The 27,264-nt window shown below is 42.3% G+C and overlaps 3 protein-coding genes across 8 annotated transcripts in view; 1 reads left to right on the top strand and 2 right to left on the bottom strand.

Moving 5' to 3' along the window:
* LOC141522148 (dual oxidase 1-like) overlaps nt 1-7,015 on the bottom strand; it is a 62,099-nt gene extending 55,084 nt beyond the window's left edge. The window contains exons 1-3 of one of the 2 annotated variants that reach the window (XM_074235306.1): nt 6,931-7,015; nt 4,831-4,938; nt 161-244 (exon numbers count right to left, since the gene is read on the bottom strand). In XM_074235306.1, the coding sequence (XP_074091407.1) occupies nt 161-244; nt 4,831-4,888 (142 nt within the window). In that variant the 5' untranslated portion in view covers nt 4,889-4,938; nt 6,931-7,015. Of the gene's footprint in view, nt 1-160; nt 245-1,825; nt 1,990-4,830; nt 4,939-6,930 lie in introns of those variants that run through there. The other variant, XM_074235307.1, reaches the window with a different exon arrangement.
* On the top strand, nt 6,936-22,791 carry DUOXA1 (dual oxidase maturation factor 1). 5 transcript variants are annotated; one of them, XM_074235316.1, is made up of 7 exons: nt 6,936-7,023; nt 14,271-14,444; nt 14,698-14,755; nt 16,529-16,663; nt 17,390-17,603; nt 17,827-18,044; nt 19,764-22,791. In XM_074235316.1, exons 2-7 carry the CDS (start codon nt 14,298-14,300, stop codon nt 20,039-20,041), a joined length of 1,050 nt encoding a protein of 349 aa, XP_074091417.1. In that variant the 5' UTR covers nt 6,936-7,023; nt 14,271-14,297; the 3' UTR covers nt 20,042-22,791. The 5 variants fall into 5 exon arrangements, with proteins under 5 accessions (XP_074091417.1, XP_074091415.1, XP_074091414.1 ...); XM_074235314.1 differs by lacking the exon at nt 6,936-7,023 and adding an exon at nt 7,122-7,226; XM_074235317.1 differs by lacking the exon at nt 6,936-7,023 and adding an exon at nt 7,869-7,955.
* DUOXA2 (dual oxidase maturation factor 2) lies at nt 20,255-27,234 on the bottom strand. Its single transcript, XM_074235318.1, has 7 exons — nt 27,188-27,234; nt 26,667-26,887; nt 24,909-24,966; nt 24,438-24,572; nt 23,938-24,151; nt 22,975-23,189; nt 20,255-22,575 (listed from the first exon to the last, which is right to left on the bottom strand). The coding sequence occupies exons 2-7, from the start codon at nt 26,811-26,813 to the stop codon at nt 22,373-22,375; spliced, it is 972 nt and encodes a 323-aa protein (XP_074091419.1). The 5' UTR covers nt 26,814-26,887; nt 27,188-27,234; the 3' UTR covers nt 20,255-22,372.
* Between the last annotated feature and the right edge of the window lie 30 nt (nt 27,235-27,264).

The raw sequence follows: 27,264 nt of genomic DNA, 5'->3' as shown, positions 1-27,264 counted from the left end.
TTTATCTCCTTTTCTAACCTCCCTCCCATTCTTCCTACTTATTTCATTCTTCCCTTCAGGCCCCACAAATCCCTCTACTACATTCTTTTTTTAATTTAATTTTTAATTTATGGAATAACCCTGGCCCTGGGATACCTATCTCAAACTACTTCCCACTTACCCTTGCTTCCCCAGTTGTGTTCTGCCAGATTGTTGTACCAACCATCAAATCGCTGTACTTCCCAAGAAATGGAGCTCTGAGCACCTGCAAAATGGTGGGCATAAAGAGGGAGAAGTCTATTCGGGAGAAGATAGCAAAGGGAAGGTAGGAGCTAGACATGGTACTTCAATCAGGGAATTCCAAGAAGTCTAGATGGTTGCTTTTTGATGGAAAATACAGGGAAAAGAGAAGACCTATACTAGGGATTCTCAACCTTTTTGGACCTCTTTAAACAGGTATGGATGCCTTCTGAGAATCCCAATTGCTAGTATCTATTTGGAGTTTTAAGATTTACAAAGAGATTTACAAATATCATCTGTGGCTTTCTAATATTACTTTTGGGGGGGCATGAGACTGTTCCTGTACTGTTACTACCCTTACAGTTATATGGTGGATATCTCTTAGTGTCCCTTCTCTGCTCCTAAGCTCTTGGACACCTCTCTCTATCTGTTCTTATCACCTTCCTCTCTTTTCCTTTCCTGAGAATCACAATCCTGAGAAGCAGGTACTATTTTACAAAAGAGAAAATCAACCCATACAGAGGTTAAGGGGCTTGCTTAGGGTCACAAGAACTAGTAAGTTTCTAAGATGATATTTGAATTAAAGGACTTCCTTGAAGTCTAGAGTTTTATCCAGAGTCCCCATCAAACTGCTTATAAATGTTGCATAATCTTGCACAAAATAAAATACCTTAGATTACAAAGAGAACTAATTATATTGAAATATTGTAATCAAGATTTTTTTTTTAAGTTCAAAGATTGTAGCTTAAGAGCCCCAGGCTGACTAGGGTTAAGTCCTGTTAAGGAATTGCTAAAAATCAGATAGAGAGGAATTGTTACCCAAAAGGGGAAAACCAAGTTACCAAAAAGCCTGCCTGGGGCAGTGGAGATGAAAGGAAAAGAGAGGAAGGAGATAAGAACAGATAGAGAGAGGTGTCCAAGAGCTTAGGAGCAGAGAAGGGACACTAAGAGATATCCACCATATAACTGTAAGGGTAGTAACAGTACAGGAACAGTCTCATGCCTCCCAAAAGTAATATTAGAAAGCCACAGGTTGAATTGATTTTACAAAACGAGAAACAAGCTGCTCTTACAGTTTCATTAATAATCAATATATATAGAAATGCTCAATTTATTTCATGTTTCAATTAAAAATAAAAATAAAAGGTCATTTTTAAAAAGGAATATCCAAGGGAAGATCCCAGCTCCACCCCACAGGTGAGAGGAAATGTCACCTCATTTTAATCTCAACCTCCTCATAGGGGTGTCATTGGGTGGGGAGGGTTGACTCTCACAGAACTAGCCCAGGGCACAGGTGGGGGTCATAGAGACCATGGCATCTGAAGGCTTTTCTTATCCTGGCCCTTCTCCCAGTTCCTGGGAGGGACTGGGGTCTGGGTTGGTTATGTTGATGACTTCATCCCCAAATCCTCACTGAGCACCCCACCTCCCCTGAAATTCCTGTCCCTCTAGGATCGTTTGTCTCTCTCTGACCCCTTACTACTCCTCTCCAAAACCTTGGGGTTGGGACAGGGAAAGTAAGAGGGCAAGAGGGACAGTTTCTGACCAGTAGAAGAGTTTAAGGGTCTAAGATAAAGAATGAGAGGGGTCCTACTAAGATCCTCACCCCAAATCATGAGACTATAGAAGTAGAATTCATCTGCTTACCTATCTGGAAAAAGGAGAAAGGAATAAGTCTCTGTTAACAGGTGTTTCTTCTAACACTCCACAACAATTTCCCCCTTCATCCATTTCAGGCCCACTGTGGTAATATGGTGGATGACGCACCCACTGAAATTTGAGCAAAAACCTGAGGAGGCTTTAGGGACTAGGCTTTAGGGGATAAAGATCAAGGTAGAGACAAATCAGAAGGAAGAGAGGAAGGGGAAAAAACATGTGAAAGAGCAAAATATCAAGGTCAAAAGAGATAGAGCCAGTAATGACAATGTAAAAAAGGAAAGCCCCAGAAAGCCAAAAATAGACTTACAGTCCTGAAGACCACAGAAGTCGGGTTAGTCAACACGCATGCATTTATTTATTAAAGGCTTACTATGAGAAAGGTATAGTTTTGGGAATACAATGAAAAGCAAAAACAATTTCTACCCGGAGGAGATTGTATTCTAATGGAGAAGACTATGTCTGAGTAACCAGGCAGATTTCTTTGTGGAAAGAAGAGATTTACAGATTAGAGAGAAAATGACTTCTGAGGAGAAAGGCAAAACAGCTGGTAGGGCAACCAGGAAAGACCTGGAGAAAGTGGAATTTAAACTGAATCTTGAAGGAGGATCAGGAATTCAAGAGGCACAGGTGAAGGAGCAAAGCATTCCAGGCTTGGACATAGTCAGTGAAAAGGTTAAAGGAGTTCAGAGACTCATTTTCAAGGAACAGTAAATAGGCCAGCGTTATCTGAATCAGAACATGGAAGGGGTAAAAGTAGAAAAGGGACCAGAAAGGGACCCGAAAGGGATCTGAAAAGTAGAAAGGGACCAGACTGTGGAGGGCTTCAAATGCCTTTATATTTACCACTATGGATATTTATTACTAATAATATATTTATTATTAACAACATATATAATTATTATTAATAAATCTAATTAAAGGAACTTAAGCAATAATTAGTCATCAGTGTATTTATTTTTTATTTCATTTTATTGAACTATTATTTATTTTATTTAAATATTTATTTAATATTGCTATAGTTATAACTATTAACATATTTAATTATTACTGTTATTTCTATATTTGACCTAATTATGCCTGTATAGAGTGCTTATTATTAATAAGATTTAATAAGATTAAATCACTAGAGCTTAATGAGTGGTTGGGTGCAGACCTTGTCACCTGAATGAAGGTTGAAGTGGAATAGAGAAAAATTGAGATAGAGACCAATTAAAGGACTTTTGCAATAATCCAAATGAGAGATGATGAGGGCCTGAATTAACTTATAAAGCCTGAAGTGACTTTATAAGTGGAGAGAAGGGGATGTATTAGAGAGAGACTGTTAAGTTAGAAACAATAAGCTTTCCGAGTGGGTTTGGTATGTGGGGTGAGTGAAGATGAAGGAGTGAAGATGACACTAAAGTTGTAAACTTGGATTACAAAGAGGGTAGGGTGCTTGTACCCTCTTCAGTGATAGCAAAGTTCAGAGAGGAGAAAGGATTTTTTTTGGGGGGGGGTGATGATGGTGGTGAAGATAATCAGTTCTGTTTTTAGGCATGCAGAGTCTGAGACACTTGTAGGACATCCAATTCAAGATGTACAAAAAGCAAATGGTGATACAAGACTGAATCTCAGGACAGATATTAACACTGGATACTTAGATCTGACAGAGAAAATTAGTGATCCCATCAGATCAAGTAATGTAGTATAGGAGGAAAAGTGGGCCAAGGGAGAACCTTAGGGTGCACCCACAGTGAATTGTCTTGATATGGATGAAAATCTAGTAAAGAAAAATTAAAAGGAGCAGTCAAACAAGTAGGAGAAGAGCCAGGAGAGAGTAGTGAGCACCTAGGTAGGAGGTATACTGGTATAAAGAGGGGGTGAACAACAATGTCAAATACTATAGAAAAGTCAAAAAGCATGACAACTGAGAAAAAGTCATTGCATTGGCCATCAAGAGCATTGGTAATCTTGGAGAGGGAAATTTCAATTAGATGATGGTGTTGGATGCTAGACTGCAGAGAGTTTGGAAGAGTGAGAAGAGAGGATGAAGAAGTATATAATAATATGGATGACCTTCTCAAGAGTCAAGAGAGTTCTCAAGACTCTCTCAAGGTTAGTTGAGAAGGGGAGGAGATGATCTCTTGAAGTAAGATTAAAAAAGGCCTTTTTAAATGATGGGGAGATTTGGGCAGGTTTTTAGGTTAGCAGAGAAGAAATCAATAGAGAAGGAGAGACTGAAGATGATCTACTGGAGAAAATGGTGAGATTGAAGGTACATGAGACAGGAGTAAAATAGGAGTTAATGGAGAAGACATATGAATGATATGAGATAAGAAGGAGGGAAAAGACAGAGCTGTCAGAGAAAGGTCTCAAAATTTGTTTTGATGAAGCATGTGGAGAAAAATCCTATCCTGCCTCTGATGAAAACAAAATAAAAAATTCTTAAACACTTCCTGGAATATATTCAATAACCTTCCTTTCATTTCAATTTTTTCCTACCCCTTTAAATCAGGAATTTCTTCTTTATGTTTAACCTAATTCTTTTTTTTTTTTTTTTTGTAGCCTCTTGTGTTCATTACCCCTCATTCTGTTTGTGGAGCTGGATATAACCCAATTACCATCCTTAGTTTAATAATACTACAAATATTTGAAGACAACTATTCTACCTTCCTCCAAGTGTTTTATTTTCTAGCCTAAACAATTCCAGTTCCTTCAAACTGATCTCATTTTTTTGACCAATGATAGATAGATAGATGCTTCCACTCTAATTTTCCTCATTTCAGTAAGTAGAACTAGTTGAGGTTAACCAGGTGTAGTATAGATAATCATGATGATATATCCCAGTAGGTTGAACTTTTGTTAATCACATTTCAACACTGATTTACCTTCAGTAAAAAAATTAAAAAGAAAAACAAATTCCTTAAAAGATGCTAAGTTCTATACTTCTTTCCAACTTAGTGTACTACTCACCTTCATGGCCCCATGAACCAATCAAGAGTGTCCATGTCAGTACCAACTTCCAGTACATAATTCAGATTACAGCAGGGCCAAGGTCCTGGAAGACCCCACACTGGGCACCTTTGAAAGACAAGAGGAAGGGGTGGTGGGAAGACATAAACACTTTCAGGACTTTTTTTTTTTGACACAAATGACTCCAAGGGAGCTGGGACTAAAGCCACAAGAGACCATCATGAAACAATTAGCAGAAGGTATCTCATTTACAGTTGGGATTAATTGGGAAACCCTATACCAGGTCTGTTCTCTTCATTGTAAGGTCTGGGGCAGGGGGAGTTAATCAGTCAATAAGTACTTATTAAGTACACTGTGCTAAAGGTGAGGATATAAAGAAAGGCAAAAGACAGTGAATCTGGGGAACTCACAATCTAATGAAGGTGACAGTATGTAAACAACTATGTACAAACAAACTATATACAAGCTAAATGGGAAATAATCAACAGAGGGAGGGCACTAGAATTAGAAGAAAGCAAGATTAGAAATCAAGGAACTTGGGTTCTAGTCCTAGTTTTTGCCACCAATTAGTTGTGTGACTTAAAAAGAGACACTTCTCTGAGTATTAATTTACTCATCTATCAAAAGGAGTAGTAATAATGCCTATCCTTTGATAGACTGTGAGGATCAAAAAAAATCAAATAAAAACTCATTTTGAAAAATGAAATGATTCCATACAAGTTTAAGGGTTGATGACCACAAGGAAAATAATAAATAGCTTTTCCATTTGGGGGTTTCTTAGACATCTCTAACTTGTTATGTTCAAAATAAAGGCTTATATTTCTTCCCCCCCCAACCAATGCCTACTCCAAGCTTCCTTATTGTTATCAAAGGTAGCCTAATTCCAACTATTCTGCCACACATGTTAACAAATTCAGCTATCCTTCACATTTTACTTTCCATCACCTTTCAAATTTAATCAATCTAATATCAATCTTTAGACATCCATACTTAATCAATTGCCACAGAGAGCATCCTTCACAGCAATCACCTTCTCTCCACTCATAATGGCTCTACCTATTTCAGTTACTCTTCACCTCTCCCCTGGACTATTGCAATAACCACCTTATTGGACTCTAGCCTAACAGTTTTTCTACTTTCCAAACTATCTTCCACAAATCAATGGTACTAAGACACGGAACTGACCATTACACTTCCCTTCTCAATAACTTTTTATACATCCTGTTATTAATAATTATTAATCCTAATATTATTCATTCATTTTTATTATCCCAATTGCTTTGAGGAATAATTCTCATCCTAGCACTCATCCTATAATCTGTTCTCAGGATGACTGTGGCCCATGTCGAATTATCTTGGACAATGGAGTCTGCTGGAGAGGTCATGCTAAACTTCTCACAGTCTTGTTCAAGGTATTGTTTCTTCTGTCTTCTGTACTCAAAATGAAGCCCTTCCCATCCCAAACTGCTTAGTGCCGTAAGATTCTAGGATGGACTGAATCTTCACTAGGGTGGAGGAAGGATCTCTACAAGTTCATAAAAGAAAGTTTGGAGTCCGTGTAAGCTAGTCAGACAAAGTCTAGGGACCACGGGCAATGGTAATACTGTCTGGTGCCTAGGGAACAGTTGACCCAGAACATTCTGATGGGAGGAGTTTGGATTTAAGGTAGTCCCAACTCTAAGTCTCAAGGACCCCTCTTTGGGCCTAGAAGTGCTATCCTACAGGACAAAGCTACCAAGATCAAGTCCATTCCTGGTTATCTCCAACATCCCCAGTCCCTCAAAATCGTTAGGGGTGGGAAAAAGGACAGTCTCAAAGAAGAAATCTTTTCTGGTAGGGGCTGGGGGGGTGGGGTGGAAGGGGCTGTAGAATTAGGTGAAGGAAGGAGACCAGCCTATGGCTCCTATTTCTAATCCTAGGATGAGAGCAAAACCCCTGCACCTTGCAGAAAGGTCCTCCAGGTTCTGAAGCCTCCCATTCCGCTCCAGAAACCAAGCGGAACCAGCCTTCCTCGTCAATCAATACCTAATCCATCTGAGCTCACTCGGTGGAACAAAACCTATTTCAGCACCCCGAGAAAGATCCCTCCCCTCATCTGACCTGCAAGCCACTCTCTTCCCCGGCCTCCAGACTGCAGTGTGCTCCCGGCACCGTCAAGTTCCAGACTCAACTCCCGGCTCCTGTTTGGACCCGGTAGGGCGGAGTTGGGGGGAATAGGAGTGGAGGGTGCGGTCCCAATTCCAGGGCGCGGTGGGGGAGGGCAAAAGATGAACCCCAGTGGGTGGAGCAGAGCGGACTGGAGAGCAGAAGAGGGGCGCCCAGAGGACGAGGTGAGGCGGCTCTGGGTCCGCACTAGAGTCCACACCGCAGAAGAGCTGGGACTGAGGCCAAATCAGGTTTGGGGTGAAGGAAAGAGACGAATGGAGGGGAACTTTGAATAATGGAGGGAGGAATTCGCTCTGTGGAATCTTCTCTGAGGGAAGAGGGGTAGGAGGACCGGGAGGAAAGGGGACCTGAGAAAGAAGGGATTCTCCCCCTCCCCCCAATAATCTCTAGACCCTCCCCAGATCATATTCATCCCAATCAATACACCTTCTAAAATCAGGGGGAAATAAGCAAACCCTTTCCTCTTCCCCACACTGAGCAGGAAAAAAGCCAAAGTAAAACCTAAAACGCGAAGCGATTTTGTTTGATCTCTTGAGCACCAATCCCTCCCATTCTCCACTGAGATAGTCTGTGTGATCTCCCTAGGAGGTTTCTATGAGATCTTAGGAGATAATGCTCACGGGCTCCACCTCACTCCCTGAATGAGTGTTCCTGGACTGGTCGGAACCTAAGGGGACAATCGTGCTAGGAAGTGATGGGTGGAAGGAGATGGATGGTCCCAGAGAAGGACCACTGGACTTGCGAACACCAGCTGTGCCCAAAGTGCGAGTCTGGGCCCAACTGGAGAGGCTTAGAAGTTGAGGGTTGCTCTTCCCGCCTGGACTGCCAGTTTTTGACCTCCCATCCTCTATTCTCACCCTACCATTCTGCAACCCATCTAAAGGGCAGTGATGGAAAGAACCTCAGATTGTGGGAAAGGCCCAGGATCATAGACTCTTTAAACAGCATCCCTAGTCTTGGTCAGTATGAGAAATGGGGGACAGGGAAGGTTTTTGGATTCTGATTCTTGCGTTTAAGTCTGAATAGGGAGGGGAGGGAATAGATGAGACAGAGGATTGAGGGTCATATGGAACTGGATTATAGGTAGGGAGTCTAGATCTTAGTGTGTTTGGTACAACTACTTGTACAGAATTTAAGATTAATGGAAAAATCACAAAATTAGGGGACTTCGGAATTGCAAGTAACTGAAAAGGGACCTTTATGGAGATGCAAAGAAGTCTTCAAAGAGGAACCCACAGGTGATCTCATGGGGATCCTGATCATCAATCTCACTATGGTATTTTCAAAAAAGTGTTTGTCCTAAACAGAGTTTTCTGAAAAAGAGAGCTGTGGAAGTTTAAATCATTTTTAATGGTGCTAACTGAAGGAATCTGCTGTCTCTGATAGAAAAGAATTTTTATATGGGAACTGACCTGCCAGTCTGGTTTAGAAATGGGTGGAGATCAAGCTATCTGGAAAGGAAAAGAGGGGAGTTAGGGAGAATGCACTCAAGGGACATGTCAAGAAATCATCTACACTGGAAGAGGCTCCTACATCCTTCACTATGTTTGGCTCTATTCCTTCTGGGTACCCACTGTTTCTGCTCTAGTTCTGTGACTCTCCCAGGGTTCTTCAGGTCATAGATTGGATGTCATTTGCCTAGAAGGGCCCTCCCTGATGCTGACTTAATTACACAAATATTTATTAAACATATAAATATTTATGTGCAAGACACTGTGCTCTATCTTCTAGGAGTCTAGGCCAGTGACCTCTAAGCTTTTTTTGATCCCATATTCCTATCAATTTTAAATTAAAATTAAAAACCCTTTTGACCATCCTAAAATACAGTTTTCAAAAACTTTTAGTGCAATTTTACAATCCTAAAACTTCAAATTTCACCAAGACTTTAGAAATATCCTATGTGTATATTTACACAATATGGACATGTATTATTGCTTGACTTACATTAAGCAACACAAAATAAAAAGGGAGAAGGGTGTTCTCTCATTTCCAGCTAATTGCTTCAGAGAGCAGAGCCCACCATTTAAGAATAACCTGGGGGGCGGCTAGGTGGCACAGTGGATAAAGCACCCAGGAGTACCTGGGTTCAAATCCGGCCTCAGACACTTAATAATTACCTAGCTGTGTGGCCTTGGGCAAGCCACTTAATCCCATTGCCTTGCAAAAACCTAAAAAAAAAAAAAAAAAAAGAATAACCTGAACTCAAAAACAAGATGATCTAAGAGGCAGAGGGTGGATATGTTGGGAGGGGTGGAAGAGGTATTTTTCCTAATGGTACCTTGTGTAGCTGCTTCTATAGGTGCCTGCCTTAATATTAGAATATAATTGTGTCAAGGGGCAGTAGAAGAGAGATGGGGAACTTTGTCTGAGCTGATATGGGAGAAGGGGCAAAGAAGAGGAAAGTGAGAGAGTGATGAGGAATATAATGTGTAAAGGATAGTTTGGTTGGGATGGAGACAAGCCCCCAGACTGGCTATGAGAGGGAGGTTGATATACAACCCATCTACTTTCTCACTCTCCAACTGGTTAATCAGATGCCTCTTGGGGACATTCAATGGCTCCTTCTTTTGAGAATCCTCCTCTAGATCACTGTGTTGGGCATTGATTCCCATTTCCAAGAAGCATCTTGGTACAGCAGAGAAAGCACTAGTCTTGGAATCACAGGACCTAGGTTTGAATCCGATCCCTCAAAATAACTACTTGTGTACCTTTGGGCTCATTTTGACTCTGGTTTCTGAGGGTTTTCCAAGATCCAGGATAGAAGCTGGACCAGTGATTTAATTTGTATAGGTGAGGGAACTTCTCTTACCCTCAGAAGACAATACCTTCTCTGCAATTTGCAGTCTTAGACTTGTTTAGAACACTAAGGTGAAATGACTTCTTGCTCAGGGTCACACAACCAGTATGTACATCAGACTTGAACACTTGAACTGGTCTGATACCTTTACCTGAATCATTTCCCATCTGTAAACTATCTGTACACTTAAACTGACTGTGTGTACTGAATTTCCAGGTTAGGAGAGATCCCTATCTCTTTGTGTAATAGAAGCTTAGCATTTTAGGGAGAAGAGCGTCCCTCTGGTGGACTTCTAGTTAGTGACAACACAAAGGAGAACAGAAAAATTCTAAGAGGATTGGCACTCCTAAAATGATTTGGTTAGTCCTCTAATCAGTCTCCTTTGGGGGGGGGGTGTCAGTCTCTTGTAACTCTATTTCTGTATTTGTCCCTATCCATGTGAACATAAGTTCTCTATTTATGTGACTGTTTATCTCTGTTTTTTCTCTGTCTCTTCTTTGTATAAATGATTGTCTATTTAAGGCTTTATGTCTTTCTCTCTATTAATAGCCAGGATTTTTTTAAAATTACTTTGTTTTCAATTAACAAGTACTTATTTTCCTTTCCTCCCATCCAGCCCTTTCTCGGAGAAAAGAAAAGGAAAACGCTTTTAGCAAAAGTTCATAGACAACAAAACAAATTTCCATATTAACTATATCCAAGAATGTACACCTCATTCTGCATTTTGAATCTATCATTTGTCTGTCAGGAGGGTAGTCTAGATATGCTTCAGTCCTTTGCATTCAGGGCTGGTCATTATATTGATCAGAAATCTTAAGTATTTTGATTGTCTGTGTCTTTGTGTTTGCTTGTATGGGTCTGTTTCTCTGTATGTGTCTGAGGCTATGTTTGTATATTTTTCCTCCTCCTTGTTATTCTAGGGAGATGCTTGAGAAACTGAATATATAATGGTTCAGCTGGGATTAAAAGAGAACAGTGACCCCTTTTCTGTGAGGCCAGAAAGGAAAGCCAAAAATGGATAGAGAAAAGGAGAAGCATCCAAAAAAAAAGATGATCAAGATCCACCTTGAGAGAAAGAACTGATAGAATCTAAATGCAGATTGAAGCATACTATTTTTCACTTTATTTTCATGGATCTTTTTTGTCTTCTTTCATAACATGACTAATATAGTAATATGTTTTACATGATTGAACATGTATAAGCTTAATCAAATTGCTTTCCACTTTAGGGAAAGGGAAAGTAAGTGAGGGAGGAAGAAAATTTGGAGCTTAAATTTTAAAAAAAATGCATGTTAAGAGGCAGCTAGGTGATGCAATGAATAGCCCTGGAATCTGGAGGACCTGAGTTCAAATGTGACCATAAATACAAGCTTTGGGATCCTAGACAAGTCACTTAACCCTATTTGGTTCCACATGCAAAAAAAAATGAATGTTAAATTATCTTTGTAATTGGGAAAAATAAAAATATTACAAAAATAATAAAACAGAATATTATAATTAAAAATAGATGAGCAAGAAAGGAGAGGTACCTATGGGGAGGGGAAAAGGAAGGGGAAGATATTGGACTTATGGAGAAAATAGGAACAGAAGGTTGGAGAAAAAAATTTAGAGATAGAAGAAATCAAAGAAAGCATTGAGTTGGATCTCATTTTGAAAACAAGGGAACTGAGGACCAAAATTGATGATTTACCAAAGATTATTTAGTTTCCAGGACTAATATTCAGGTATCCTGACATCTGGTTCAATAACACTTTCCAAGAGGAAGGAACAATGTTTCTGTGGAAAGAATGATGGAATCAAATAGTTCTGCTCTTAGCACTTGTATGATCATGGATGAATCCCTTAACTTCTCTAGGCATCTGTTTCTTTTTTTTTTGTATAAGGAAGTTGTATTATACTTGATGACCTCTAAGGTTCCATCTGGTGTGGTCTATGATCCCCTTAGGTGCAGTGGATAGTGCACCAGCCCTGGAGTCAGGAGTACCTGAGTTCAAATCTAGGCTCCTGACACTTAATAATTACCTAGCTGTGTGGCCTTGGGCAAGCCACTTAACCCTTAACCCTGTTTGCCTTACAAAAAAAACCTTAAAAAAAAAAAAGAAATACTGTCCCTGCCCTCAAGGAACATTTAGACAAATGCACAAGGAAATTCATGGAGGAGGAGGGAATAGTACTATTAGTTAGGGAGAACAGAAAAGTTTGACAATAAGGAGCTTAAAACAGAGCTAAAAGGGATCATGCACCTGATATATGGGACAGTCTAAACAAAGACAGAGGAGGGAAACAGAATGATGAATTTGGGCCACAACAGTTGTCCAGTTTGGTTAGAGAGTAAAAGTTTGTGAAGGGGAATAGTATGGAATAAAACTGGGAAGGTAAGAAGGAACTAGATATATATTGCGATAGTTCTGATTTTATCCCATAGGCAGTAGGAAACCCCTGAAGCTATTGGAATGAGTCATCAGTCACTTGGAGACATGACCAGACTTTTGCCTTAAGGAGAGTATTTTGACAACAGTATGGAAGTTATATTAGAAAGGGAAAAGACTTGAAATCACAAGATATCATTAAGAAGGTTGTTATAGTAATCCAGAGAAGGAGTGAGGAGAACTTGAACTCAAGTGGTGACTGAGTAGAAAAATAGAATTAGAAAGATTTGGCAACTGATTAAAAGTAGGTTGTTGTGGTGATGATGGTGGTGTATTATGTCTCACTCTGTGACCCTTTTTGAGGTTTTCTTGGCAATGATACAGGAGTAGCTTGCCACTTCCTTTCTTCAGCTCATTTTACATATGAGGAAACTGAGGCAACAGGATCACACAGCTAGTAGTAGGTTTCTGAGGCCAGATTTGAACATGGGAAGATGAGTCTTCCTGACTCCAGGCCTGTACTCCATTTCACAAACACTTAGCTGCCCAAAAGTAGGGGGCTTCCATTAGAAGTTGTTCGTATTTCAGCCTGAATGTTACTCATGATATAAGAGACTGTTTTGCAAAATTAAAACAAAATGATTGTAAGACATATGAGCTTACTAAATAGAAAGGAGACTGATCAAGTCTCAAATTCATTTACACCTAGGAAATTATAAGTTCTAGGCTATTAATTCCTGTTTCACTGATGCCTGGAAGATGTAGAACTCTCTATCTCTGGAATGGTAGTAGAAGATAGCAAAGATAAGATTTCAGGAAAAACAAAATCCAGAAATAAGAATGGAAGAGGAAGACTAGTTTTCATTGTTTTGGAACAGGACAGTGGAAAAGGGAGCCCTGGGTGCCAAATACCAAGTGATGAGTTATTCAAGAGATCTGAACTTCATCAGGATGGTCAGACTAAAGGGCCCTGGACCTGTTTGTCAGACAGGAACATGTAACATAGGATGAGGAGACTGAAGCCTTATCTGGGATTTCAGAAGCCTAGGGATGTAATAGATAAGGCCCAAAGTTACTGCACAGAGGGATTAGGAACAAAGAACCGTAAAAGGGAGTTGGCTAGGGAGATGGGAAAGAGGATTAGCATCAAGAAGACTTGAGTGTCAGTCTTGTTTCCCATACATTGTAGTTGTTGGACCCCAATCACTTAGCCTCTCTCAGTATCAGTTTCCTGTCTCAAAGGGATGTCGTGAAGATCAAATGAGATAATTATAAAATGCTTTGCAAACCTCCAAAAACAACAGTATTATAATAGCTATTATTAAAAGCTTGGGATTTATATCCCACTTTACTTGTTCATGAGTTATGTGGTCTCTGGAAAGAAATTTAACATCCAAATATTCTCATCTGAAGAATGGTAATATTAAAGTAGCAGTTGTTGTGATAGTAGTAATGATGGTGGTGGTGATGATGGTGGTGGTGGTCACACTGTGGTCACAGTGATTGTATAGTAGTCATAGTGGTGGTGAGAGTAATAGTAGTAGTAGTAGTAGTAGTAGTAGTGGTAGTAGTAATGGAAATGGGTAGATATGGGTATAGTGGGAGTAGTGGGAAAAATGAGAGTAGGAGTAAAGGTAGGCTTTGAATCCCAGTCTTCTAGATTAAATCCAGCACCTTCTCTAATACACTATATTGCCTCTGAAGAGTATATTTTTTTCTTTTTTGTGCTTCCCCCCCCCATACCACTTTCATAAGTAAGTGTTGCTCTTGTCATCAACGTATTATCAGGGCAGGAAGAACATAAAAGGGATTGGAAGTATGTCACTACAGCCTGAAATCTATAGATGATAACATGGTCTCAGATGATAATAGCTCTGATTTGGAAGCCTGAGGATTATCCTATAGACAATAAGGAGCTATTGAAAGCTTGATAACCCACTGAGGGTTATGAATAAACACACTGGAAGATTCTAGAGGGAACAAAATGATCCCTTAGATTCTGATTCTATCACCTATGGGGACGAGAAATACACTGATGCTAGTGGGATGGGGATGAGGAATAAAAAACTATGGCTGGGACACTAATCTATGACTTTGTATTATTATAGTAACCTGTCTCCTGCCCCAACATCAAGATGTCTGCCTTTGGTCATACATTCCCCTTCTATGCTGGCCCCAAACCCACCTTCCCCATGGATACCACCTCAGCAGTCATCATCACAGTCTTCTTAACTGTACTGGTCACTTTCATAGGCATCCTGCCTGGTATCCGAGGCAAGATGGTAAGACTGCCATGGTAAAACTCAACCTGAAAAAACTCCTACCCCAAGAAAACTCCAGTCCCTAATCTCAAATATAGCACCCATTTTTATGGGATTCCAGCCTAATTGATGATTATAGTCATAAGAGACCCTAACTTCAAGTGATCTCAAATCTCCAGATATCCAGTCCAGGGGAACACCTTGGATATTGTTCTTTAGGGTGGGATGGAGAGGGAGGAAGAGGTCTGATCACTGAACTTAACTCATAATTCAGAGGCTGTTCTGGCTGCTTCGAGTGGTGACCAGCCTACTCATTGGAGCAGCCACCCTGGGTGAGTATGTGTGGAGAGGAACTAAATACCTATCCCTGAAAAAGTGATCCTCCATTTCCCCAGGTTTTCTTTACCCCCCACCTTGGCCACTCACTTCAATACTGTCACTCTGTTGTGAGAAGTGTCTAGCACTTACTAGCTGTGTGACCCTGGGCAAGTCACTTAACCCCAGTTGCCTCCAAATCAGAGAGAGAGAGAGAGAGAGAGACAGAGAGAGACAGAGAGAGAGACAGAGAGACAGAGAGAGAGAGAGAGAGACAGACAAAGAGAGACAGAGAGAGAGACAGACAGACAGACAGACAGACAGAGAGAAAGAGTATGCTGGCATATACCTGTCAGCAAGAGGCTAGACTGGTGAATCATTTGAGCTTGGGAAATTCTAAGCTACAGTGGACAAAATTTGATCCAGTGTTTCAACTAAGTCACTACAGTGACCTCTGGGGAGAAGGAGGTTACCTGGCTGTCTTTGGGGGAGAAACCAAGCAAGTCAAAGCTTCCTTGCTTAATAGTAGTGGGATATGGATTTATGAGAGGCTGCTAAATGATGACCCTGAGGTGCCAGTCACAATGCTCAAAATTTTTTTAAACTTTATCTGATTTGATGGTCACAATAACCCTAGGAGATTGTAATTATCTCCATTTTACAGTTGACGAAATTGAAGCAAATGGAGGTAAAGTGATTTGCTCAGGATCACATGGATAATAAATAAGTGTCTGAGGTTGGAATTGAAATCAGATGTGCCTATGGATGGCTAGGTGGTGCAGTGGGTAGAGCACCAGCCCTGGAGTCAGGAGTACCTGACTTCAAATCTGGCTTCAGACACTTAATAATTATCTAGCCACTTAACCCCACTGCCTTGCAAAAACCTAAAAAAAAAAAAAAAGAAATCAGATGTGCCTGACTTCATGCCCAGTATCCATTCATTTCATCAATAGTTACCTCTCTTCATGACTCCTTTTGGGGTTTTCTTGGCAACAGTACTGGACTGATTTGCCATTTCCTTCTCCAGTTCATCTATTAATGAGGAAACTGAGGCAACCAAGGGTAAGTGACTTGCCCAGATTCACACAGATAGTAAGAGTCTGAGACTGGATTTGAATTTGTGAAGATGAGTCTTACTGATTTCAAACCTTAGGACTCTATCCACTGTGCCATCTAATCACCTACCTCTGGGATTATAGAGGGACAACTTATACTGAGTATTTTTTACTCCTCAACATTTTTATGTAGTTGAAATCAAGTTAAATATCTGAATCTAGAAGTCCCTTGAAGACAATAGCAATAAAAGAGGGAAAGTAGCTGATTTAATTGTTTTGGTGAGAGTGGAAGGAAGAGAAGTTTCCATGCTATGATTGTTTATTCTGAAGTAGTGTTGAACTTGGATTCTGGAAGATCTGAGTTCAAATCCAGCCTCAGACACTTACTAACTATGGGATTCTGGCTAAGTCTCTTAACCTCTCTCTGCCTCAGTATCCTCATCTGTAAAATGAGGGTGACAATAGCAGCAGCTTTCCAGGGATTTTTGCAAATCTTAAAACACTATATAAATACTATTATTAGTAATAATAATAATCTTTATCATATTCTTGCTGACTCCCTTTTTCCTTCCCATATTGCTCTGGGCAGTATCTCTCAAGGAAGCATATGGAGACCCAAGGGGCGGGGGGGAGCAAGGGAAGACTTTGAGCCCAATGACCATATCCATTCCATCATTTTCTCATGACTCTCTTAACAGTCTCCACCCCATTCTTCCTCTACTCCACTCTCTCTAGCCATGAACTTCAGTGGGGAGTGGTCTGTGGGCCGGGTCAATACCAGTACTACATATAAGGCCTTCAGCCCCATGAGGATCAGTGCAGATGTAGGTTTGCAAATTGGTCTTCGAGGGATCAATATCACCCTTACAGGTAAAAGGACATGATTGGATGAATTCTGGGGGGATTTTTGGAAACCATGGTACCTTGAGCTGAGTTGGGTAGTTACATAGAATGGGTCTAGTGGGAGAAACACTGACTCTGTGGTCAGAGGACATAGGCAGAGTTCTGCCTTTGATTATTATCGTGTGATCTAACATAGGTCACTTAACCTCCTCATCTTTAAAATGAAGAACTCAGACTAGAGGGGCCCTGACAATTCTTGCATTTCTTAATGGATCCCTGAGATATATTTTTTCTTCCAGCCTTGATCCAAGTTTTCCTTCCTTGCTCATTCCCATGTCACTGTCTCCCCAATGTGTTTCCCTATTTGACTCTGTACTTCCCGAATATTTAGCACATGGGTTATTATAAGACATGCTCTGGCTCTTGCAGGACACACACACACACACACACACACACACACACACACACACACACAGAGTCTTCTTGGTACTTAGCCTTCCTTCCCTGTCTCTTTTCCCCAGGGATACCAGTACAGCAGCTGAATGAGTCTATTAACTACATTCCTATGTCACTGTCTCCTCAATGTGTTTTCCCATTTGACTCTGTACCTCCTGAATATGTAGGACATGGGTTATTATAAGACATGCTCTGGCTCTTGCAGTACACACATACACACACACACACACACACACAGTCTTCTTGCTCCTGGTCCTCCTTGGTCCTTGGCCTTCCTTCCCTGTCTTTTTCCCCCAGGGACACCAGTACAGCAGCTGAATGAGACTATTAACTACAATGAGCAGTTCAGATGGCACTTTGGACAGAATTATGCTGAAGAGTACACAGATGCACTAGAGAAAGGGGTGCCTGACCCCGTGCTCTATTTGGCAGAGAAATTTGCTCCTAACAGTCCATGTGGCCTGTATCGCCAATACCGTCTGGCTGGACACTATGCTTCTGCCACACTCTGGTGAGAATAGAGGGCTATGAAGGGAGGCAAGAGAACCTGTTGTTTAGAAAATAATCTTCTACTCTCCTGGAAACCAGGTGGGGGGGATGGGAGGGTCCTGGCATCCTATAAACAGTCTAAGTGGTAACTAACCCAAAGGTAGCATGGAGGTGAATCATTCAGATCTCCCCAGAATCTTGTGGTTACATGTTCCTTTTTTCTCACTTATACTATGCCTTCCCAGGGTAGCATTTCTCTGCTGGCTGTTATCAAATGTGCTGTTCTCCATGCCTGCATTAGTTTATGGTGGACACATGCTCCTGGCCACAGGAATCTTCCTCCTCCTTTCAATCTTCTTCTTCTCCACGGCCACCACACTGATCCCGATGTGCCCACTCCGCTTGGGCTCTGCCTCCCTGCACACTCGACACGGACCTGCCTTTTGGATTACTCTGGCAACTGGTGAGGACCCTCCTTGAGGAATTACAGGAAGAGGGCCCAGGAAGTAAAAGGGAGGAATAAGTTACCATTTCCCAAGGAGAAAGAGATAGCTATCTAAAAGGTTTCTCTTCTTTAGTACACCAGAGGACTAGATGCTCAGAGTAGCTGCCATGGGTTTCTTCTTACCTCTGGTCAGTTTATCCATTCTCAGGATAGGTTCTTGGAAATGGTAAATAGATTTAAGGCCATTTTATGTAGTAATGATTATAGTGTGGTAATGTCTCCACCCTAGACATAGTTAGAACTAAATAAAGTTCTGAATTTGGAATCTGTAAGCCTTGAGTTCAGATCCAGCCTCAGACATTTACTGACTCTGAGATCATGAAGAGTTGGACACGCCTGAAACAACTGAAAAACAACAAAAACATCTCAGGCAGGTCCATTAATCTCCCTCTTTCATCAACTATAAAATGGGAATAATTAAGATTACCTATTTTATATTTCATTCTAAGGAGCTAATTACATAACACTTATAAAATACTTTCACATTTTAACATGCAATATAAATGCTAGCTATTATTATTATCCCTTTATATATTCTATGCCCCTACCATTTTTTATGTCCCCCTGCTTATACTTAACAAATTAACAGGCATTTATTTATCATTTACTAAGTGCTAAGCACTATGCTAAATGCTAAAGATGTCAAAACAAAATTAGACCTGGTCCTCAAATAAATGGAGTGAAAACACACACACACACACACACACACACACACAGATAATTTTAAATAGAATCGTGTATCCCGAGCAGATACGGAAAGCATTAACAGCTCTTCCGGTAGGGGGCAGCACAAGAGTTAGGTTCTGAAGCTGTTGCTTGAGATAGAGGAGAAATCATCCCAAGCATATGGAACTGTAAGTGACCTCTGAGGCCATCTAGCTCAATCCTCATATCACAGGTGACAAAAATAAGATGAGGAAGGTCTTAAGTATTAGAGGAAGGATTTTAATCTAGCTCCTCTCCATCTCCTCAGGAGATGGAATGTAATATTCAGGGAATAGCAAGTAGGATAGAACTCATCTTTCCAGACCTGTCACATTACTTTCCCTCATTCATTCTAAGGAAGAAATATCTGTAATGGGTGTGGAAATGTAGACAAGAATCAAAACAAGGATTTTGAATGTCATTTTTTTCTTAGAGGGAAAAGCAAATTTCTTGAATAGGAGAATGACATAATCAAACCTAAAATTTAGGAGAAACACAGTGGTTAGTCAGGGAGACTATAAAATGACTTTGGAGGGATAATTATTTGGGGCCTAGGACCAGGAAAGATATTTATGGGCCATTCAGACATCTAGCAAGTAGTAATTCAGGACTGTAGCTCAGGATATAGAGGAGGACTGGATAAATTGAGGGTTATACACTCTGGATGATAACTGACCCCATAAGACTTTATAGGATTATCCAAATAAAATCTCCAGAAAGAGAAGGGAGCTCAGGATAGCACTTTGGGGTACACAAATGAATGATTATCCCAATGTAGATTACTCCTCCCCTTGTTTTTGTCCTGTCATTTTCTTTCCCCTTCCTCAATCTCACAGCACAGTTGTTCCTTATTTCCCTCCCAGTGCCTTCTTTCCATATTGAGCGCTCTCCATGGTGCTTCTTTCCTCTCCCCACCTCTTACATGTCTCAGACTTCTTTGCCAACTCTCCTCCCCTCTCCTCTCCTCCTCAGGGCTGCTGTGTATTTTGCTGGGCCTAGCTGTGATGATAATGCACAAGATACAACCAGGCAGGCTGAAGATTTTCTTCAACCAAAGTGGATTGGAGGAAACTGAAAAAATAACGGGTCCAGAGGAAGGGGGACTCCTGGGTCTACACTACAGGATTTCAGTAGAGAGCCCTGGGGACCAAGATATAACTCTGTCAGAAGCTCCCAGTGAGGATTCTCCTAAGGAAGAGTCCATCACACTTCCAGAGGAACCCCAGAGAGAACCAGAGAGTTCCTTATAACATCTCACCTCCTATACCTTACTGAATCAAGGAGTTCAAGGAAGTTTGGAGATGTCAGTCCCCACTACCCCCATCTCTCAAGGGTTTTCAGTTAGTATGTACTTTTATCCTCACAAATTGGTACCATATCAGACTTATTTTCTAGCTCCAAATCTCTTCCAATTCATCCAAACCACAACAACCACCCCAAGTTTATGAATATCTTCCCAGAAAAGCAGCACAGTATAAAAAAAAAGAACACTGAACATGGAGTCAAATGACCCAGATTCAAGCTTGAATCTACTAATTAATTTAGTCAAAGCAACAAGCATTTATTATATGTGAAGCACAATGCAAGGAGTGATGTACAACTACCAAAACAAAAAAATCAAAAACGTACCTGCCTTCAAGAAGCTTACACTCTACTTATTATCCATGTGACCTTGAGCAAGTCATTTCATTCCTTTGGGACTCAGTTTCCTTGTCTTTAAAATGCGGGGGGAGAAAGAGAATGGACTGGATCAGTGACTGTTAACCTGTGGGTCTTTGAATACATAAGGCTACCAAATAATGACATTTTAGTCTTTACCTTTAACAAAATAGAAAGGGGATAGGAAGAGCAGTTTAGGAATTTTTTTATGTTAAAAAGAAGTCCTATGATCCTATAATCTTCATACTTTAAAAGATTGGAAACTACTGGACTAGGGGAACTAGGTGAAGCTCCTTCCCAAAAATCTACATTCTGACCCTTGCTGTTGGAGTCTGAGCAATGACTTTGGGAGACAGCAGGTGGAGGTAGAGGCTAAAGGTCTTCTACAGAACAGTTAAGTTACTCCACCTCTCTCTGCCTCAGCAAAATAGGGCAGTTGGGCTAGATGTCTTTCCAAGTGACTTTTCCCTCTATCCTATGATCCCTCTCACTGCAAAGATGCAGGAAATTCCAATCCTCAATTCAAATTTGGTCAGCCTGATTTTTTTTTATGTTTTGTAACTTCCTTTTCTCTTTGAAGATGTCCAGATTTCATTTTAATTTTCTTTCATAGAGTTCAGTGTGTTGGAGGGAAGCAGTTATATAGCCTAATTTATCTGGGCTATATACTTTACTGAGTGAAACATTCCACAAGGAAAATGGTATCACTTTCTTCACCTACAATTTCTCCAATTACACCATCTCTTTTTATTATTCCCTATTTCCACCACTTACACTTGAGGACCAGCAAGGTTTTAGTGCAAAGAATACTGAACTAAGAGACAGGAGAACAGGAGACCAGTGGTCAGAGAGTTGGTTCCAAAACTCAATGACTATTCTATCAATTGACCTAATCTCACAGATTTAGTTAGAAAGAAATTGAGTGAGAAGTTAGACTGTATATATATATAGAGATAGATAGATAGATAGATAGATAGATAGATAGATAGATATAGATATAGATATAGATAGATATAGATATAGATATATACAGAAACTGCTCTCCACCCTCTAGTTCAGGAACTAAGTCTGTGTAAGGTGAAGTTGGCATAGTTGGCACTCCCAAAGAAACCTAGAGGACCCAATTTGTACTGCTTCATTCATTGGTGGTTCATAGAATCACATTTGTTGGGGAATAGATAGAATTGATAATGATCCCCCTGCAAGCCCTCTTCATGTATTATTCTGAGATTCTTCCCTGATTTCACCTCTACTGCAAAGGAGAAGGCAGCTGCACATGGGGTACCCCAGAATGGAAAGAGGAGGCCATTGAGGACTACCCCTTAAGGCACAAGATGTCTGGGTCTTTTATGCATGGGATAGTAGAATGGCTCAGAGTCCTAACCCAATCTGTTACAGGCCTCACCTCTCTGTGCCCCCACTAGGGGGCAACAGAAGCACCTCAGAGACCCTCCTGGGGTCGCATAGTTGCAAAGCAGACTATTGCCTTGCCCTGCCCTGCCCTGCCCTGCCCTGCTCTGCCCTGCCCTGGGGCGGTAGAATGATTGAGATGGTTCAGAAAGAGGTTGTGTTCAAGGGGACCTTCTTGAGGTCAGGGAACACAGTCGAACTATCACCAGCAAAGAGAGCACACTCCAAGGCTTGGAGGGTTCTAGACAGCTGTTCTCCCAGAACCCTCCCAGACTGAGAAAAACAATAGTTTTTTTTTTATCTTTTTTCCCCCAGTAAAAAAAAAATAGAGTTTTTATTTACAACCACCGCCTAACAGCCCCTGCTCACAGAGGGGAGTCAGCTGTGATCCCCCCCCCCCCTCCTTCTCTCCGGCCGGCGGGGATTGGAGGGGTAAGGTCTGCACTTCTATCTCAAAAGGCTCCCGCACACCCTTCCGATTTGGAAACAAATGTCCGGGGTGTGGAAGACCCCTACAGGCGAACAGCGAGTTGTATGTCTGGGGTTGTCGGTTTGCATATCTGGGGTAGATGAAGCGGATTGCTGTAGCTCTGGGGCATCAGGCCCTTCATTTGGACTTCGTGGTCATCCCTCAGGTCCAGGAAAGTGCGCAGGGCGCTGGGATGTGTGTAGTGCACACCCACCACCATTCCTCCTAGGAGCAGGCATAAGAAACCTGCAACAGGTTGATGCATCGGGGAAGAGGGCGTTAGCCATCTATATTCAAAGCCTGCCTTAACTCTGAGTCCTCAGACTGCAACTGACCCGACCCTTATTCTTTTGATATTTTAAACTTTTATTTTAATGTATTTACAATTTAGAAGTTTCTATTTTATATGCCCTCATCTTCTCCCCCATTAAAAAATAAAACCAAAACAAACCTTTGCACAAATAAGCGTCAAGCATGGCCCTGGTCATATTCAGCCTGATTCCTAAACCTCCGCCTACACATTCCTTTCCCCTTCACTACTGCACCCATCCCTCCAAACTCCTCATCTCTGTATTATTCTCAGAAGTTCATTTTCCTGTCCCAGATCCCAGGGGGTTCCCCAGGTTTTCATCTTTTCCCCCTCACCTGTGGCCACCGTGGTCCAGAAGGCAGCTCCATACTGGGTGGTGAGATATTCTGAGCCTAAGCGGATCGGGCAGACGGGCACACTGGAGATGGAAGCGAAGGAGAAGATGGCAAAGAAGACAAAGGCTCCGGCGATAAGCAGCGAGAGCCCTCCGTACAGCGGAGCCGGCGTGAGCAACAGCATGTTGGAAAGCAACCAGAAACAAAATGCCACCCTGCAGAGGAATGTGGAAGAAAAGATAGTGTGGGAGTGTGAGGGGTCGGGGTCGGGGAAATCTCGGGGGCTCAAAAGACGGACTTCTCACAGTGACCTCGAGGATGGGCTGCTGACCGTGGAGTCAGAAAAATCTGGGTTCAAATCCTGCCTCTGAGCGTTACTAACTACCGCTTCTCTAAGTTTCAAGTTTCCTTATCTATAAAATGACTACTTTTTAAAGTCTCTTTCAGCTCTGACCCGAACTCCTTCAGACTGGATCCTGAGGGACAAGTCGTCCGGCCTCAACCCCCCCCCCCAACTCTGCAGATCCATCTCCTAGATCCAGAGATAAAAAAGAGAAGGGAGAACCTCGAAGAAAATTCCTAGACAGACCTTTCCCTATTGCCTCCTACCCCCCCCCCCCCCCCCCCCCCCGCAGTCGGAAATCCTAATTATGGGCTAGACTGACCCGCTCTCGGAATCCTTTTGATTCAACTGGAGACGAAGTTGCAGCGAGTGCTGGGATTGAGGGTGCGAGGTGAGAGGTGGGAGGCCCTCAGGAGACTATAAATGGAATGAGGCTCCCAATTTAGATAAAGACTGCAAACCGACTGCAATCAGTTGGGACCTGCTGACCCTGGGGGTGATCGGAGCCCCCAGCTTTCGTTATTAGGTTCCTTTAGCTACAGAGCTGGTCAAGCCGGTTGAGTCCGGTGGGAGAACCTGCCTCCTCCCAGTGGAATCCTCAGGTCCACTCGTGCACTCACCAGAGTGTAGCGGAAGCATAGTGTCCAGCCAGCCGGTACTGCTGGTACAGGCCACAGGGACTGGCCGGGGTGAATTTCTCCGCTAGATAGAGCACCGGGTTAGGTAACCCCCTCTGCAATGCCTGCCCGTACTGCTTCACGTAATTGTCTCCAAAAATCCAGCTGAACTTCTCGTTGTAGTCGATGGTCTCGTTCAACTGATGCACTGGGGTCCCTGGGGGGGGGGGAGGTGCGATCAGCAAGGGTCTGGCCAAGTCTCTCTAAGCCTTGATGGTGGGGATCTGAGATCTGAGCTGTGCACAATGGGAGTGACTTCGGGAAAGGGGAACCCCGACGTAGAAGGGGAGAGAGGGGAGGCCAGTGCAAGGAAAGAGGGAAGCTTCTTAGGGACCTTAAGACCCAACTCTGCCCAAATGTCCCCGACATGGATATAAACATATCTTCCCATCTTCTCAAAACACCGAATCAGATCTAGATTGCAGTCTCCTTTAGTCTCTCACCTGTGAGAGTGATGTTGACTCCTTCTAGTCCAACCTGAAACCCGATGTCTGCACTGACTTGGGCAGGGGTGAAAGCCTTGTACGACATGTTGGCTTTTACTTGACCCACGAACCATTCTCCGCTGAAGTTCACCGCTGAGAGGGAACAAGATGGTTTTTTTGATTTTGTTATGTTGCTGTTGTTGGTTTTTGTTTGTTCTTGCCATAAGAAGGATGTGGTGTTTGAGGGAGGAGAACAATGGGGGAATATGCGGTGAAGTGTCACACAGTTTCTGAGGGGTAGACATGGGAGTATGATAAAGGGGACATGATGGACAAAAAAAGGAGACACATCTACTAATCAGTAATAGCCTAGAAATGAGCAAAAGGCACTCAGATAGGGTGACCTAGTGGGTAGTATCCAAAACCGGGCCACTTCCAGCTCTCCAGATTCTCTCAGTTTTTCTAGGTCTCCAGGAGGCAAACACTCACCTACAATCTCTGCTCCAATGAACAAGCTGAGGAGAATTCGAATACACCAGAACCAGCGCTGTAAGGACAAGAAAGGATCAGTAATGATGAGAAGATAGTTTTTATTCCCCAACCTTTAAGGTTTTCTCTGCCCCCATTATTTGCTCTAATGACAGCCAAGAGGACATCACCAACTCCTTAGTAAACTTTTCCTGCTTCCCCACACTGTTTAGAACTTAAACTCCAAACTATTGGAGAATGACTTCAAAGAAAATTTTGTCCTTGCCTCTCTTACCTTTGGTACTCCTGTTAGAGGCAGAATTCTAAACTACTCCTGCTAGGGATCTGACCCAATAAGACATATCTCAAGCTCTAGAGTCATACTTTTGGGGCACTCCTCACACCCCACCCCTCTGGAGTCACAGTTGAATGAACTTTGCTCCTTCACTTTCCATCTCTTTGCATTCCACATTCCAACACATAGTCTGACCTTCCTGGCTCTGCCCCAACTCTTCTGGTCACTGGACCATGGGACTCTGGTTCCTGATGGACCTGCCTAGGGAGAGGAAGGCTCAAAGACTGAGTTCCCAAGAAGAGTGAGCGGAATCACGTTCATAGACTTATCCAGTAACATTGTCTTCATTTTTTTCACACATATCATTCCAATTCTATCATTTTCACTGACAATCCTCTGTGATTGGAATTCTCTCCCTTCTCACCTCTAACTCCTGGTTTCCCTGGCTTTCGGCAAGCCTTCACTAAAGTCCAATCTTCCAAATGGACCCTTTCCCAGTCTTCAATCTTAATTTCTGAGATTATCTTCAATTTTTCCTAAATGTAGCTGGTTTTTACATGGTTATTTATATGTTGTCTCTCCCATGAGACTGTGAACTAACTCCCTGAGAGCAGGAACTGTCTTTTGCCTTTCTTTGTATCCCCAGCACTTAGCAAAATTTCTGGCACATTAATTCATTAACTGACTACAATCGGTGAATTCTCACAGAAATCCATACAGAATGTTAAGATGAGTTTGCTTCAGCCTATTTTTTGAAAAGCAAACGTATAATTTAAATTCTATGGGATTGTAGGAAGTAAAGATAAGGACTTGGATCCCCACAATGCCAAGTCCCACAGTTGAATCTATGAGCCTTAAAGATAGACTGACTCATCCACACACATTAAGCTAGAAGGATATGAACACTTAGAAAAAAACTAATAACAGAAACTGTCCACTACACACATAGTCGTGTGTACTATTCCCGAAGTACTTCAGTTCCCTTGAATTTAGTGCTCCACAAACTCATCATCCAGAGAAGGGAGTGCACCAGAGAGCCTTAGAAGGGGGAGGAGAGAGAGAAATGGATCCTGAATAATCCATAGGGCTGACTGGGAGAGAGTTACAGACCCTAGAAGTTACAATCGGCTCAAAACAATCTGGTTCTGAATTGGCTAAACTTTGAATGACTCCTAGCTAAAAGTGGGGGAAGCTTTGCCAGCAAATTTAGGGTTCAGTGCTTGAAGAAGGGACGTCCCTTGATTCAGACCCAAATGCTATCTGAACCATTCTGGTCTGCCACCACTCCGCTCCCCCCTTCCCCCCACCCCATCAGAAATCAAACTTCAATTCTCACTATTACTGGAGATTCCAAGGTCATTTTAAGAACTGAACGAGGAGGGCATGGAGATGGACCCCCAGTCCTGGAGCTCTCACACTCAACCCTGAAATTTCCCCCTTCCCTTACCAATTGACCCTAATCTGATGCTGCACTCCCGTCTCACCGAGTGCCCGCGGATTCCGGGAAGAATGAGTAGGACACTGGCTGCCAAAGCCAGAAATACTACGATGACCACTAACAGGGGAACGCTAATGCTGGCAGCGGAAAGGGGTCGGGGGTAGAAAGGCAGTACGCCGTTGAACAACGTCATGCTGACTGTCAGTGGAGGAGAGAAAGATCAAGGGATCCGAGTGGCAGAAATCCACTTGTCCTACAGCGAGCAACCTGAAATCCAGGAGAGAAGGAGATTTTAATATTTGCATCCTTTCCCTACATCTTTTCCCACAGATAAAGAGCAGAGCCGGGTGAGAGATGATACCCGAACACAGCAAGCTGGTCAGTCAGACGCAGGACAGACAGAGAGAGAGCCCCAGAGGTCTACCCATCTCAGAGGGAGACGGGGAGAGTATCCCCCACCGGCACTGCACCCCCTTTGCCCTCCAGTTCCCTGCCCCACACCGAGCTCCCTCAACTGCGTTCTATGATGGGGCATCTGAGGCCAGAGAGTCTGGGTCCCTTTCTCACCGATGCTGTCCGCCTCTCTACTCTCTATCTGGATCTGGTCCGCTCCGTCTAGGTTTTTTAATAGCTCCGTTCCGGGC

Source organism: Macrotis lagotis, chromosome 4 (assembly GCF_037893015.1).
Source record: "Macrotis lagotis isolate mMagLag1 chromosome 4, bilby.v1.9.chrom.fasta, whole genome shotgun sequence".
Classification (NCBI taxonomy): domain Eukaryota; kingdom Metazoa; phylum Chordata; class Mammalia; order Peramelemorphia; family Peramelidae; genus Macrotis; species Macrotis lagotis.
The sequence above is the reverse complement of the archived record's forward strand: the minus strand, read 5'-3'. Positions and strand labels throughout refer to the sequence as shown.